The 13,893-nt window shown below is 45.0% G+C and overlaps 1 protein-coding gene across 1 annotated transcript; it reads left to right on the forward strand.

The window, feature by feature from the left end:
• Positions 1-4,930: 4,930 nt before the first annotated feature.
• On the forward strand, positions 4,931-8,985 carry DMRTC1B (DMRT like family C1B). The gene is made up of 5 exons (XM_085007353.1): positions 4,931-5,145; positions 5,251-5,408; positions 6,326-6,462; positions 7,319-7,466; positions 8,440-8,985. Exons 1-5 carry the CDS (start codon positions 4,931-4,933, stop codon positions 8,550-8,552), a joined length of 771 nt encoding a protein of 256 aa, XP_084863479.1. The 3' UTR covers positions 8,553-8,985.
• The last annotated feature ends 4,908 nt before the right edge of the window (positions 8,986-13,893 follow it).

Here is a 13,893-nt window from a genome sequence, read left to right on the forward strand (position 1 = left end):
AGGGACAAAGGTACCTTTGCAATGGAGTAATCTGTCCAACCACACCTTTAATAATAAGTGATCAAACGGAGGAACGCCAACTGCAGCACTGACACCTAGACAATCCGACCCTATTAGAAGCCTCCACATGTGATGTAGTATGACCTGCTCATCACCTATTTAATATTCTTGCCAGGAATATTACATCTCAAAACACGAATCTAGGAGTTCCCGTCGTGGTGCAGCAGAAACGAATCTGACTAGGAACCACGAGGTTACAGGTTCAATCCCTGGCCTTGCTCAGTGAATTAAGGATCCGGCGTTGTGGTGAGCTGTGGTATAGGTCACAGACACGGCTTGGATCTGGCGTTGCTGTGGCTGTGGCACAGGCTGGCAGCTGTAGCTCCGATTAGACCCCTAGCCTGGGAGCCTCTATATGCCACGGATGCAGCCCTAAAAAGCAAAAAATAAAGTAAAATAAAATAAAAATAAGTATAAAACTAAAAACTGAAAACATGTATCTAAACAAGAGGAAAATACCAGGCAAACACAGACTGCAGACACTTTGCAAGCAGACAGGCCTAGGCTCTTGGAAAATGTCATTGTCATGAAAGATTTGAGTTGAATTGAGGGGTTGTTTGGGACTAGAGGATACTAAAGAGGCATGACGATTGAGTGCAATGTATGATATTTGATGGGACTGTTGATCCTCAGCAGGATATTACTGGGACAACTGGGGAAATTTGAATATGGATGGCGTGTGGACTTAGATAACATTATTGTGTCATTGTGAAATTTCTTCAATGTGATAATGGTACCGCGGTTAGACAGGAGGACAACCTAGTTCTTAGGAAAAGCATTCTGAAGTAATTGGATGACGTGTTTGGAACTGTTAAGTGGTTGGGCAAAGGAGAAGGAAGAAGAAAGATAAAGCCATGGGATAACAGGAATCCAGGTGAAAGAATGTTTGCTCTTCAACTTCTTGCATTTTCAAAATGAAAAGTTGAGGGAAATGGATTGCTCATAGTTTTGTTATGCATTGAAATATTTACCAATGAAATAAGATGATTTCTGATGTTTCCTTGCAAATCATCTGAGGGGAGAGGGAGAGGAGAGAAGATCTGTACGAATTAAGATTGGCTATGAGTCGTTGATGGTAGCAGCTGGGTGATGGGTAATGGGAGGTTCCCTTCACTAGTCTCTCTTGTTCAATGGTTGTCCAAGTGTGGTTCCCCACCAGCAGCATTGGCATCACCAGGGAACTTGTCAGAAAAGCAAACCCTGGGTCCAACCCCGGATTTTTTAATCTGAGACTATAGATGTGGAACTCAGCAATCTGTGTTTTAACAAGCCCTTTGGGCAATTATGATGCAAGCTCAGGTTCCAGGACCACTGCTCTGCTGTCATGAACGTGGAGATTGCAACTGTGTATACAGACGCTTATTTGTATATGTTTGAAATTATCCATCGTACAATTTTTTAAAGCAAAAAAAAACAGTTGGGCATCCCAACTGTTTAGTGGTCAAGTTTTAATAAAAAGTTTCAAGACAGATTACCCTAATCTTATATGAACACTGCCGGAGGATAGCAAAGAAGGACTTTCACCCAACTCAATCTATGAGACAAGAGGACCTTGACCCTGGAATCAGCAAAGATGGTATGAAGAGGGAAGCATCAGGTCAATCTTGCTCATGAAAAGAAGACGTAAAAAATTCCAAGCAAAGCTTTAGCAAACTGAACCCACCAGCATACAAAATAATAATAATAATAATAATAATTCACCATAGCTAAGTTACGCGCCTATCCTAGGAGAGCAAAATTGGTTGAACATTAGAAAGACTATAGATGCAAGGGGGCATGAGTGAAGTTTGTGTGTTGGTGATAGATGGAAGGGGGCATGAGAGAAGTTTTTGTGTTGCTGATATATTCTGCTGCTTGATCCAGGTGATAACTGAATGTGTATGCTTAGTTTCTGAAAACTCATTAAGGTATACACTTATGATTTTTAGCCTTCATCCTTCAGTAAAGATTCTGAAAAAAACTCTCGCTATATTAACAGATTCAATGAATAGAGTCTTGATCATTTCAATAGGGGCCGAGAAAGTAAAATCCAATATCTATCCACAATTTTTAACACACACTTATTAAACTAGAAATATAGCAGATGTTCCTTAATCTGTTAAAGGGAAAGAAAGAGAAAGAAAGGAAGAAAGGAAGAAAGGAAGAAAGAAAGAAAGAAAGGAAGAAAGAAAGAAAGAAAGAAAGAAAGAAAGAAAAAGAGAGAGAGAAAGAAGGAGAGAGAAAGAAAGAAAGAAAGAAAAGAAAAAAGAAAGAAAGAAAGAAAGACAGACACAAAGAAACAAAGACACAGACAAAGAAAGAAACAGGGAAAGAAAGAAAGTAAAAGACAGAAAGAAAGAAACAGAGAAAGGTAAACAAAGTTAGAAAGGAAAAAAGAAAGTTAGAAAAGGAAGGAAAGAGGGAAGGAAGAATTAAAGCAAACAGTGACACACAGCAAACCCATTTTTAATATGGAAATGTTGGGAATATTCTTTTTAATATTGGGAATAACCCAAAGATGCCCGACTATTTGACCTTGCAGTGGATGTCCTAGCCAGCCAGTAAGAAACCTGTAAGTTGCAGATTTACAGACAACTGCAGAACACCTATAGATACGTGATTAGATATCAGAGTTTAGCCTGGTGGCTGATTTTTACTATAAATTAGGTACAGTTAGAAAATGCCATTTTAAACAGATCTCAAGCACCAGAGCAATAACATTCTAGAGTATCTTGAGATAAACACAGGAAAAGATGTACAAGATCTGAATGTACAAAAGATAAAGCTAAATACTAAACTGAAAGATTCAGACCTTAGAGGAGACCCACAGAAATAGAGAGCCATCCCATGTTGGTGACTAGAAAGGCTGGATATCACAAAGATAGTCAATTCTCCCTTAACTGATGCCCAGGTTCAATGAAACCGCAATCCGAATCTACCGCAAATGTGTTTTCAGGGGACGTGACATGCTGCTCCTAACATTTACAGTTTAGAGTTTAAGAAGGGAGAAAGGCAAAGGCTAGTGAAGAAATGCCTGGAGATGATGAACAAGATGGGAGGACTCGTCCTACCAGAGGTCAAGATGTTTTACCAAGAGACAAAAATCAAGACAGTGTATGTAGTATTGGCACAGCGAGAGACCAATTTATCTGTGGAACAGAACAGGGACCTGAGGAACAGAGACACGCAAATAAAGACCAGACGCTGCCAAATGTTCCCTGGGGCTGCCAAATTCTGACTGAGAATTGAGAATCCCTGACTGAGAATCCCTCAGATGGGAATACGGATCGCTCTTAAAAACACACGCTGGATTTTGGGAAAGCAAATCACGGAATACCAAGGACATGAGTTTAAAACGCATGCATATACAGTAGTTCACATCCACAGAGAGAAGAGGTTGGGATAGCTCCACTTCACTTCCGGAGTTAAAAGGGCAACCCGGTAAAGGGAGCCTGAGGAGAAGCAGGAGGGCTGTGGAGTGGGACCGCCCTCCCTTCGGGCGGAGCGGGTGACCGACAGATGAACTTGAAGCTCATTGGTCGCTGACCACAGTGGTGGGAGGTGAAAGGCAGAGCTGGAAGCTCATTGGCCTTTGAGGGAAGAGCGGGAAAGGGAGCGAGAGCTGAGTCTTCCCTCAAGCCTCCAGTCCCAGCAGACTGATTCTGACCTGCTGGAGGCTAGGGTAACCACAGGCTGGCATCAGGAATGGGACCCTCGTTCTCCAAGCCTCTTCTTTCCTCCCTCCCTCCTGCTCTGGATCCCCAACCCCTTCTCCTCTCCTCCACCTCAGCGGAATACCTCATGTCCCACCTCGCCCCGCCCCCAACCCCCACTCCACACGCCATGCCACACACACCCCCATCTCCTTGGCAAAAGTCCTGTGGAATGACCCGTTGCTCTGGCCTCCTGGACCTGGGGCAGGGCTTATGTCCTTGCCTTTGATTCTGGGGTGGGGGTGGCAGGGAATGACTGAGCAGCCTGAGCGGAGGTGGTGCACTCTGGGCGTGGGAAGAGGGGAAGCTGTGCTCCAGCATAATTGTTGAAGCTTGGAGAGGAGCATGGAAGACTGTTGGGAGGCTGTGGAGGGAACACATAGGTTTACATGAAAGCAGAGAGGCTGTATTGGTGCAAGAGAAAAGTTAGTGCAGTGAGGAGTTGGCTGTTGACTAGATCAGGGTCTGGCACTCAAGAGGGGGCTCAGCAAACACCTATTTGATAAGTTATTGAGGGGGTGAATGAAAATGATTATCAAAAGAGGGGCTTGGGATCCAGCAGAATGACACAATGCCATGAGATGTAAAGGGTGTTGGTTTAAAGAGGGAGCAAGAGAATAATGAAGATTTCAGTGGGGTGTGAGGAAAAAATCTGAATGGAACGTGAGACAAAAATTAAATGTAGGGCATACATGAGACTAATAATAGAACTGAGTTGGGGGAGGGCATAGAATCTTGAGAAAGGAATGAATGAATACAGGAGGTTAGAAAGACAATTGTGGAAGTGGATGCCAGGAATAATAGTTGGGCATAGCAAACTACAGGATGATAGATGAGGAGTGAAAGTAGTAGCTGTTGAAGGGGATATGGGAGCACACGTGTGTGCCTGAAAAGGTGGGTGTGTGTCTATGGGGAGTGAAGGTAAGCAGGGAAAATAATGATAATTGGATTGAAACCCATGCCCCGAGTTTCTTGGAAGCCGCCTATTCTTGAGTGGGGCTTCCTGGGAAAGAGGTTCCATGAACAAGAAGGGAGGGTGCAATCTCATTTCAGCGACAAGCTGGATGGAGGAGAATCCAGCCACCTCAAGATGGGGTTGTCCAAGGGAAGATGAAGTATGTTGGGGGTAGGGGATCATGTGGCTGGCCATCCTGACCTCCACTCCTTGCCCTAGAACCATGGATCCCGATGAAATGCCTACTGTGCCCTGCTGCCCCCTCGACTCCACCACTGGACTCGAGACTGGAGCCCCATGGGGGATTGAATTTGGTCCCAGAAGAGCCATACGTCGCTGTGCCCGCTGCCACAACCACGGCATTACTGACCAAATCAAGGACCAGGAGCACTTGTGCCTCTTCCAGGCCTGCGAGTGTCACAAGTGTGTCCTCTTCTCGTGAGTACGGTGTTTGACAGGAGGAAGGGAGTGGGCCTCCTCTAAAGGTGACTGACTCTAGACCTGCAATCCCTCCCTCCGCCCCCCTCCCCCGCCCCGGTTTAGGGAACACTGCAGCATCTTGCCTGCTGAGAGTGCCTTGAAGACAATGCAGGAGCTGCACCTAAAGAGGCAACTGACTCAAGGACTGATAAAGAGTGGGACCACCTCTCCCAAAGCTCACAGCCATGTCAAGAAGTCATCCATTCAAACAGGAGTCCTCAGTGAGTGTCTCTGGCCAGGGACAGATTCTGAGTTTGGGTGTAGGGAGCACGAGTGGTTCTGTCACCAGTCCTGCACCTGATGTCTTTCTTTCTTTTCCTTTTTTTTTTTTTTTCAATTTTATGGTCGCACTCGTGGCATGTGGAAGTTCCCTGGCCAGGGATCGAATCCCAGCCACAGCTGTGGTGATGCCAGATCCTTTAACCCACTGCACCAGGCCGGGATCAAATGTGCACCTGAGCAGAGACCCAAGCCCCTGCAGTTGGATTCTCAACCCACTGGGCCACGGCAGGAACTCCCCTGCCACCCGATTTCAGTGTGGCTTCAGGAAAGTTACTCCTTGGGCCTTAGCTTCCCCAACTATAAAATATTAATATTTTATTAATATAATATCAATATTATCTACCAAGTGCTGGTGGGAAGGAGAGATCTGGGGGGCGGGGGGAGTCAATGTATTTGCAGTGGGATGAGACCTCAGATTGGGAGTGAGGCGGGGTGGGGTGGGGTCAGGGGGAAAGGTTCATCTCACCTGTCCCCAGTCTCTCACAGCTGGGAAGGCGCTCATCACACCCCAGCTTGAGGCCCACCCCTGTTCAACCCCGGGGAGAGAAGTGTGGGGCCAGTCCAGGAGGCCCCCACCTCAGCCACGGCCCAGACCCCTTCCTCTGTCTCCTGAAGACCTGGGTACCGTCTCTAACCCTACTGCAACTTGCCATGTGACCCTGAGGGGGGAAAAAAAACCCACTTCTCTCTGGGCCTCCTAGTCCCCGGTCCCAAAATAAAGACTCAGACTAGCTGGTCTTCAAGGTCTTCTCAGCTCTGACATTCGGGTCTCCTAGCCTCATCCCCAAACATGCTCACATCTGCTCTCTATTGCTGGCTTGCTTCCTGATCCAACCTGTGCTCTCTGCTCCTGCAGGCAAGCTCCCAAGATGCTCTGCTGATCGGTCAGGCATTGGAATTTTTGTCTCTGTCCTGGACTCCAGCACCCTTGAAGAAGCAACTAACAATTTCACTTTCCAGGAAGTCACACAGGCCCCCTGCCCTGCCCAGCAGGTGAGTAGAGTGAGAAGGACCTTGGAGCTAGTTGTGTATTGTCTTATTGGGTACCGGACCTTGTGCGTAAGGCCAAGGCTTAAGCCTCCGCAGGGACTCGGGTCTCTCTCCACAGAGGTGCACGTTTGATCCTGGCCCAGTGCAGTGGGTTAAAGGGTCCGGCATTGCTGAAGCCGTGGCTGGGAGCTAGAAGGAGGAGGTGGAGGAAGTGTGGTAGAGGGGTAGGAGGAGAGGAAGAGGAGAAGGTGACATCTCAGACTAATGGGCCACCATAGGGCTCTCCCAGCTTTGCCATTTCCTATTTGTGAGACTTTGGACAAGTGACTTTTAATCTCTGAGCCTCTGTTTCCTCTCTGTGTACTGAGAGGGAAAATATTCTACACCTGTAGCATTGACAAGAGGACTAGGGAGTTTTGAAAAAGCTGGCAGGAATTAGTGTCCTGGGGAAGAGACAGCCCCAACGGAAAAGAAAACAGGCCAAGCAGAGGAAGGGACTTGTCCAAGCCACAATGACTAATGGCCAGCAGGCATTAAGATCCACACCCAGACATTGCAGAATCCTGCCCCTCTCTGTCTACTGGTAGTATGTGTCTGCCAGAGGGTTAAATCCCCTGGCCTCTCCTCTCCTTGCTCCTACATGTTCAGCTCTGGTCCTCCAGCCCTGTGCCACCCTTAACCATCTTCTACTGCTGCTACAGATTCTGGGCAAATCATGGGCGTCCAGAGCCCTGGCAGGGGCCACGTTTAGTGAATGAAAAGATCAGAAGGCCTCAGGCTGGCCGGGAACTGGGGACTGAAGGGGCACAGGGAGGTGTGGGTTCCCAGCTCCCATCCTCTCACATCTTTTGCTTTGCAGGCTCCTAAAACTTCTGACCAGGACTCAGATTCTGCCTCCTTAGAGTGGCAGCGGAAGCTGGAAGCGGCTGAGGCTCTGCTGACTCTGAGAGAATCCTCCCAGGCTCCTTCTGGGCCCACCCCCCTGCTCCAGCCCAGTGCTGCACCAGGTAGCCTGGTCTTTGAAAGAAGAACATGGGGTCGGGGGTTGTTAGGAAATGGGAGGGTGCTGTGGTAAGCAAAGCCTGACTGAGAAATCAAGATCAGAGGGGGTTTGAACCTCGATGGGCCCAGGCAGCCAAGCCCCTCAGTCTGACGCTTCAGGTGGCCATAGACGGTCGTTCAGTGAATCATCGATTGGTCGAGCTCTGTGCTCAACAAGCAAATGTCCAGTGCCCTGATGTCAAGAAACAAGGGAAGTTGAGTCCCTGAGAGTGGCAGGGACTTGCCCTAGGGCATGCACCATATCAAGTGGAAGAACCAGTCTCCCGACTCCCAGCCCAGAGCCTTCTATTCAGACCCCTGCAGCCTGCTGCAATCTGGGGAGGACATACGTAGGTGATAAGAGCCTAGTCTGGAAGGAGATTTGGTCCCTGCCTTCAGGGAGCTTCCAGTCTCCATGCGGAGCCTGCATGCCCTCACAAGCTGTGTTTTGAGGCTAAATCTCAACAATGACCCTGGAGAGGAAGGACTGAAGAGGAGACAGACACCCAGGGAGGCTGAGAGGGAAGGCTGCGCACTACCAGACCAAAGTGGTGGGTGCGGTATGGTGTGTGAGTGAAGCAGCAACCCTGGAGGAACTGCTGGAACAGGGCGGATGAAGGTGGCGAGGTTACCAGTCACCGAGGTCTGGCATGCCAGGCTTAGGAGGTTAGACTGGCAACTGTGGCTGAGGAGGAGCCAGGGAATGTCTGAACTAGGGAGGAGCATATTCAGAGACCCTGAGCTTGACAAAAAGAAATGTGGCGGCGATGATGGAGGGATTGGAGGAGGCAAGACTTGAGATAGGCAAATCAGCAAGGAAGAGCTCTGTGCAATATAGTCCAGGTGACAAAGCCTTGATTGGGTGGGACAAAGAAGAGGGGAGAGCTGGGAGGGGAAATGCATGTGACCTGGCCCTGACCCCTTCCTTTCTGTCTACAGCTCCTGCTGGAGAGAGAGGACTTCAGCCTCCGAGTCGCTCTCTCCGTCCCAGGCCGGCCAGCTCCATTTCTCTGCCTATTGGACATGTGGGGTGCATCTCCCTCTTGAGCTAGAAGCCCAGAGGGGGAGAACTCACTAGAATATTGCCTATTTATGCATTTGCAAAATGCTTAATATCCAAAATTCTTAATGTCTTTTCTTTTAAGCCTTTAAGCGCTTTTTATAAGCTTTCAGACCCTTTTTATTATATGGGGCAATTCCTTGGTTGAGAGTGGATATTCTTGTACCTCCATCCTTTACTCTCTTGGATCCTGGGGCTTTTTAATGTCTCTTAAGAAAACAGGGTTGTGCAATCTAAGCTGATCAGTCTCTAAATAGGGTTCTGTGTGAGTTCATATGTTCATCTGCCAGAGTTTTTATTTGGCTCGTGATTGCAAACATACTGGCACGCTCATGTACTTATCCATGCATGTGAAGACCTGAGGACGTTTTCATTTTGTGTCTAGGTTTGTGTGTGTGAGAAAATAATAAACCCGTGTTGAAAGGCACTGAGATAAAGGAGCTGTTTGTTACCACAGTATAACTTAGACTATCCTGACTCTAACAGACTTGTTCAATTCCCTTTTCAAAGGGAGAATCACTTTACTCAATAAATGGGATTTGTTAACACAGCTAGATGAGAAAATGGTAGAGAAAAAAACGGTAGGGGATTTAGTCATTCAGCAAGTAAGTGCCTACCCTCTGTCTGGCATAGACTGCTTCCAGTTGTCCAGAGGGCCACAAGTTGAGATGTCTGCAGGATCAAGCAGATTATATAAATGAGTGGAGCAGGCCAGATGGGGTCTGGCCAATTGACAGCGCTTGCTCTACCTAAGGGGGCAGCTGTCACTTGGCTCTAGCCAATTGTTACCATGCAGGATGTGGACTCATTACTGCCACATCTCCTGATTTTTCAAGAAAAGATGAAATTCTAGATTTCTATGTAAAACATCTCAATTTTCAAATGTTGGCTCTGATTTCCTCTTTAAGCCCTTTACGTGGGCCAAACAAAACATCCAAGCAGGCCAGCTTTGGCCAATGGAATGCCAGTTTGATTCTAGCCCAATATGCATTTTACAGTCAGGGAAATTGAAGCCAATCGGGACAGGAAGAATCAAAGAGGGGAGGTGAATTAGACGCAGAGCCTACTTTGGAAGGGCCAAGGAAATACAAAGAAGAATCATTATCATTTAGTTATTCCGTATTCACTGTACACTAAGCACGTATAACCTCACAGCAGCTCTGTAAGCTAAGCATTATTATCACACTTCTACATATGAGGAAATGCACTCAAAGAGTAAAAGTAACTTGTACAAGTGTCTTAAGGGAAATTTTTAGCCAACGATCCTGGGGGTGGGGTGGGGTGGGGGGGACTCCCTTCTCTTGGCCTTTCCCTAAATTAAGCAATAATTTACTTTTTTTTTTACAAGGAAAAAATAAAGGAAAAGTAAAATAATATACTTTTTTTTTTTTTAACAAAGCATTGAGTGAGAGAGAGGTTCAAAACCTGAAGCGGCAGACCCCCAGTCAGAAAGGTCTTTCAAAAATCATCCCTTTTATTTTGTACTCAAAGTAACAATACGCGGTAATCAATCAGCTCTTACTTGCACTTGTTTCTCAGTCCTCTGCTGATGTTCATGATCCTGCCTACCCACTCCCGCCACCCCCACACACGTGTTGAGCTATATGCCTTTTTAAAAAGTCTCCTAATGGTATAGTATGGGCAGCTTAGGACATTGTTATAAATGCTAGATACCAAACATCTTTTGTGAACTATCCTTTGTTCGCTACTCCAGTTCACAGGGTTTTTCTGTTTGTTTGTTTCTGTTTTTGTTTTTGATTTTTGTCTTTTTGCCTTTTCTAGGGCCACTCCCATGGCATATGGAGGTTCCCAGGCTAGGGGTCTATTCAGAGCTGTAGCCGCCGGCCTACCCCAGAGCCACAGCAACGCCAGATCTGAGCCGCGTCTGCGACCTACACCACAGCTCATGGCAACGCCAGATCCTTAACCCACTGAGCAAGGGCAGGGACCGAACCCGCAACCTCATGGCTCCTAGTCGGACTTGTTAACCACTGCGCCACTACGGGAACTCCCAGTTCACGGGTTTAAAATATCACTTTATATAACAGTGTCAGCTAGCTCTTGACTCTAGTCTGTTATATAATAGCATTGGTTGGGCCTGAGGATATCCACCACACCAGAGGACATGGAGAGTGGATAAATCTCAACCAGTGCTATGCAGGGATATGTTTAACAACAGGCTCTGGATCTGGGGTGAGGGAGGGGAAGGAAGGTTGGAAGAAACACCGTGTGTTGTCGCATTTGCCAGTTTCAAGCTACCAACGTGATGTCCTTTAATGCAGATTTGGGAAGAGATGGACTTCTACCACTCAGTTACATTAAGTATACATAATCTCAAGAATATACATTATAGTAAAATGTAGGAAAGTAATTAGGGATTGTTGACTTTTGGATATATATTATGTTCATTTTCAATATAATGTATGTAATATAATCATCACTTTATTCAATTTAGTTCTTAATAACAGCTGTGTATAAGAGCTGGCTCACAATATCCCCAAAAGTGTGGCAGTCACCTGTTATGTTCCAGTAAGAGTCTCCTCCAGCACTCTACTGCTTTCAACTCTTTCCCAGAAAGGCACCTCTTCCAAAGCAGGTCACACTAACACTGCAAGGCTGTAAAGGGTTGCTCCCTCTGGTTTCTGAGAAAGAACAGCCTAAAGGGTGGAGAAAGTATTCATTATTAACAACAACAACAAAAAAAATGGAATGATCTGAAGCAAATATTGAGCAAAATGAATTGCCAAAATTGTTTATGGGCAAATGTACCTTCTCAGCTAAAGGCCAGAATAAGCAAGACTCATGGAGAGATGTAGTTAATAGATTTCTTAAAGGCTAAAGGAATGGGGCAACTGGTGTTACTAGGCCATAGGATCTCTATCTCTCATCAAGAGACAGGCATTCATTACATTCTCTCCTCCTTCTCAGATGAACGCTGCATAATCTACATTAACTTCTCCACCTTCCCTTTCTTCACTTGAAAACATGTCCTTCATTGTTACTACGTTACACAGCAGATCTCTAAAACACACTCATCTTGTACAACTGTAAATTTATACCCGTTACACCATAACGGGTGTAACGGGTATAAATTCATAGCCCCTTTCCCCCATCCCCTGGCAACCACTGTTCTACCGTCTGCTTCTACAAGTTTGACTGTTTCTGACACTTCGTGTAAGAGATATTGTGCACTTAGAAATTTGTAAAGAGGATACATCTCATGTTAAGTTTCCTTATTGCAAGAAAGCAAAGTCAAAAGAAACCAAAACAAAATAACAAAGGAACACGAGGAAGCTTTTGAAGGTGATGGGTATATTTATTGCGGAGGCAGTAACATGGATGTATGCACTTGTCCAAACTCATCAAATTTTATGCATTAATACATGCAGGGTTATATATACAAATTATACCTCAATAAAGCTGAAAAAAACAGTATCCTTGAGGTCATTCCATAGTGCTCTCTAGGGACATCCCTCACTCTTTGCAACAGGTACAGAGCATGCCATCGTGTGGATGCACGCTAACTTAGTCTGCTAATCTTTTATTGATGGACTTGGGTTGTACCTACACTTGCTATTAAAAATACAGCTGTGATGAATAGGCTTGTGGCATCATCTTTAGCAATTTTTATCAAAATGTCCTTGAGATCGATCCCTAGATGTACTATTGCTGAATAAAGGGTAAAAACACATACAATCTTGCTCATTACTGCCAAATCCTCTTTCTTAAAGGTTGTACCTATTGCCTTTTCTCCATCAGTGTATGAAGAATACAAATTTTCCTAGAGTTTCTCAGGTAGTGTTGCCAGGATTTTGAATTTTGGCGATCTGATAGGTGATAAATGGTATATCAGTGTATTTTTTAACCTGCATTTTTCTAAACGTGAACAAGATTGCACACCTTTTTTTGTGTGTTTAAAACCCATTCCCATTTTCTTTTTCCTCCTGTACTATTAATTGATATTTGGGATCCAATTTCTATAGGGTCTTTGGTCTTTTCTTCTCTTCAAAAAAGATCTTTATATCTTAGGGGTATACTAGGATGCTTGCCCCCCCCCCTTTTTTTCCTCTGATAGAAGTTGAAAATATTTTCTCCAGTCTTTTTTTTTTTTTTTTTTTTTTTTTTTTTTTTTTTTTTTTTTTTTTTTTTTTTAGATTCAGGTATCTTTTATTTTTTTTTTTTTTTTTTTTTTTTTTTTTTTTTTTAATTTTATTTTCCCACTGTACAGCAAGGGGGTCAGGTTATCCTTACATGTATACATTACAATTACAGTTTTTCCCCCACCATTTCTTCTGTTGCAACATGAGTATCTAGACATAGTTCTCAATGCTATTCAGCGGGATCTCCTTGTAAATCTATTCTACGTTGTGACTGATAAGCCCAAGCTCCCAATCCCTCCCACTCCCTCCCCCTCCCATCAGGCAACCACAAGTCTCTTCTCCCAAGTCCATGATTGATTTTCTTTTCTGAGGAGATGTTCATTTGTGCTGGATATTAGATTCCAGTTATAAGTGATGTCATATGGTATTTGTCTTTGTCTTTCTGGCTCATTTCACTCAGTATGAGATTCTCTAGTTCCATCCATGTTGCTGCAAATGGCATGATGTCATCCTTTTTTATGGCTGAGTAGTATTCCATCGTGTATATATACCACATCTTCCGAATCCAATCCTCTGTCGATGGACATTTGGATTGTTTCCATGTCCTGGCTATTGTGAATAGTGCTGCAATGAACATGCGGGTGCATGTGTCTCTTTTAAGTAGAGCTTTGTCCGGATAGATGCCCAAGAGTGGGATTGCAGGGTCATATGGAAGTTCTATGTATAGATTTCTAAGGTATCTCCAAACTGTTCTCCATAGTGGCTGTACCAGTTTACATTCCCACCAGCAGTGCAGGAGGGTTCCCTTTTCTCCACAGCCCCTCCAGCACTTGTTATTTGTGGATTTATGAATGATGGCCATTCTGACTGGTGTGAGGTGGTATCTCATGGTAGTTTTGATTTGCATTTCTCTTATAATCAGCGATGTTGAGCATTTTTTCATGTGTTTGTTGGCCATCTGTATATCTTCCTTGGAGAAATGTCTATTCAGGTCTTTTGCCCATTTTTCCATTGATTGATTGGTTTTTTTGCTGTTGAGTTGTATAAGTTGCTTGTATATTCTAGAGATTAAGCCCTTGTCAGTTGCATCATTTGAAACTATTTTCTCCCATTCTGTAAGTTGTCTTTTTGTTTTCTTTTGGGTTTCCTTTGCTGTGCAAAAGCTTTTCAGTTTGATGAGGTCCCATGGGTTTATTTTTGCTCTAGTTTCTATTGCTTTGGGAGACTGACCTG

Source organism: Sus scrofa, chromosome X, assembly GCF_054392235.1.
Source record: "Sus scrofa isolate SSC_HxYL_T2T_F1_AM1 chromosome X, Sscrofa_HxYL_maternal_Yorkshire_Landrace_v2.0, whole genome shotgun sequence".
Taxonomy (NCBI): domain Eukaryota; kingdom Metazoa; phylum Chordata; class Mammalia; order Artiodactyla; family Suidae; genus Sus; species Sus scrofa.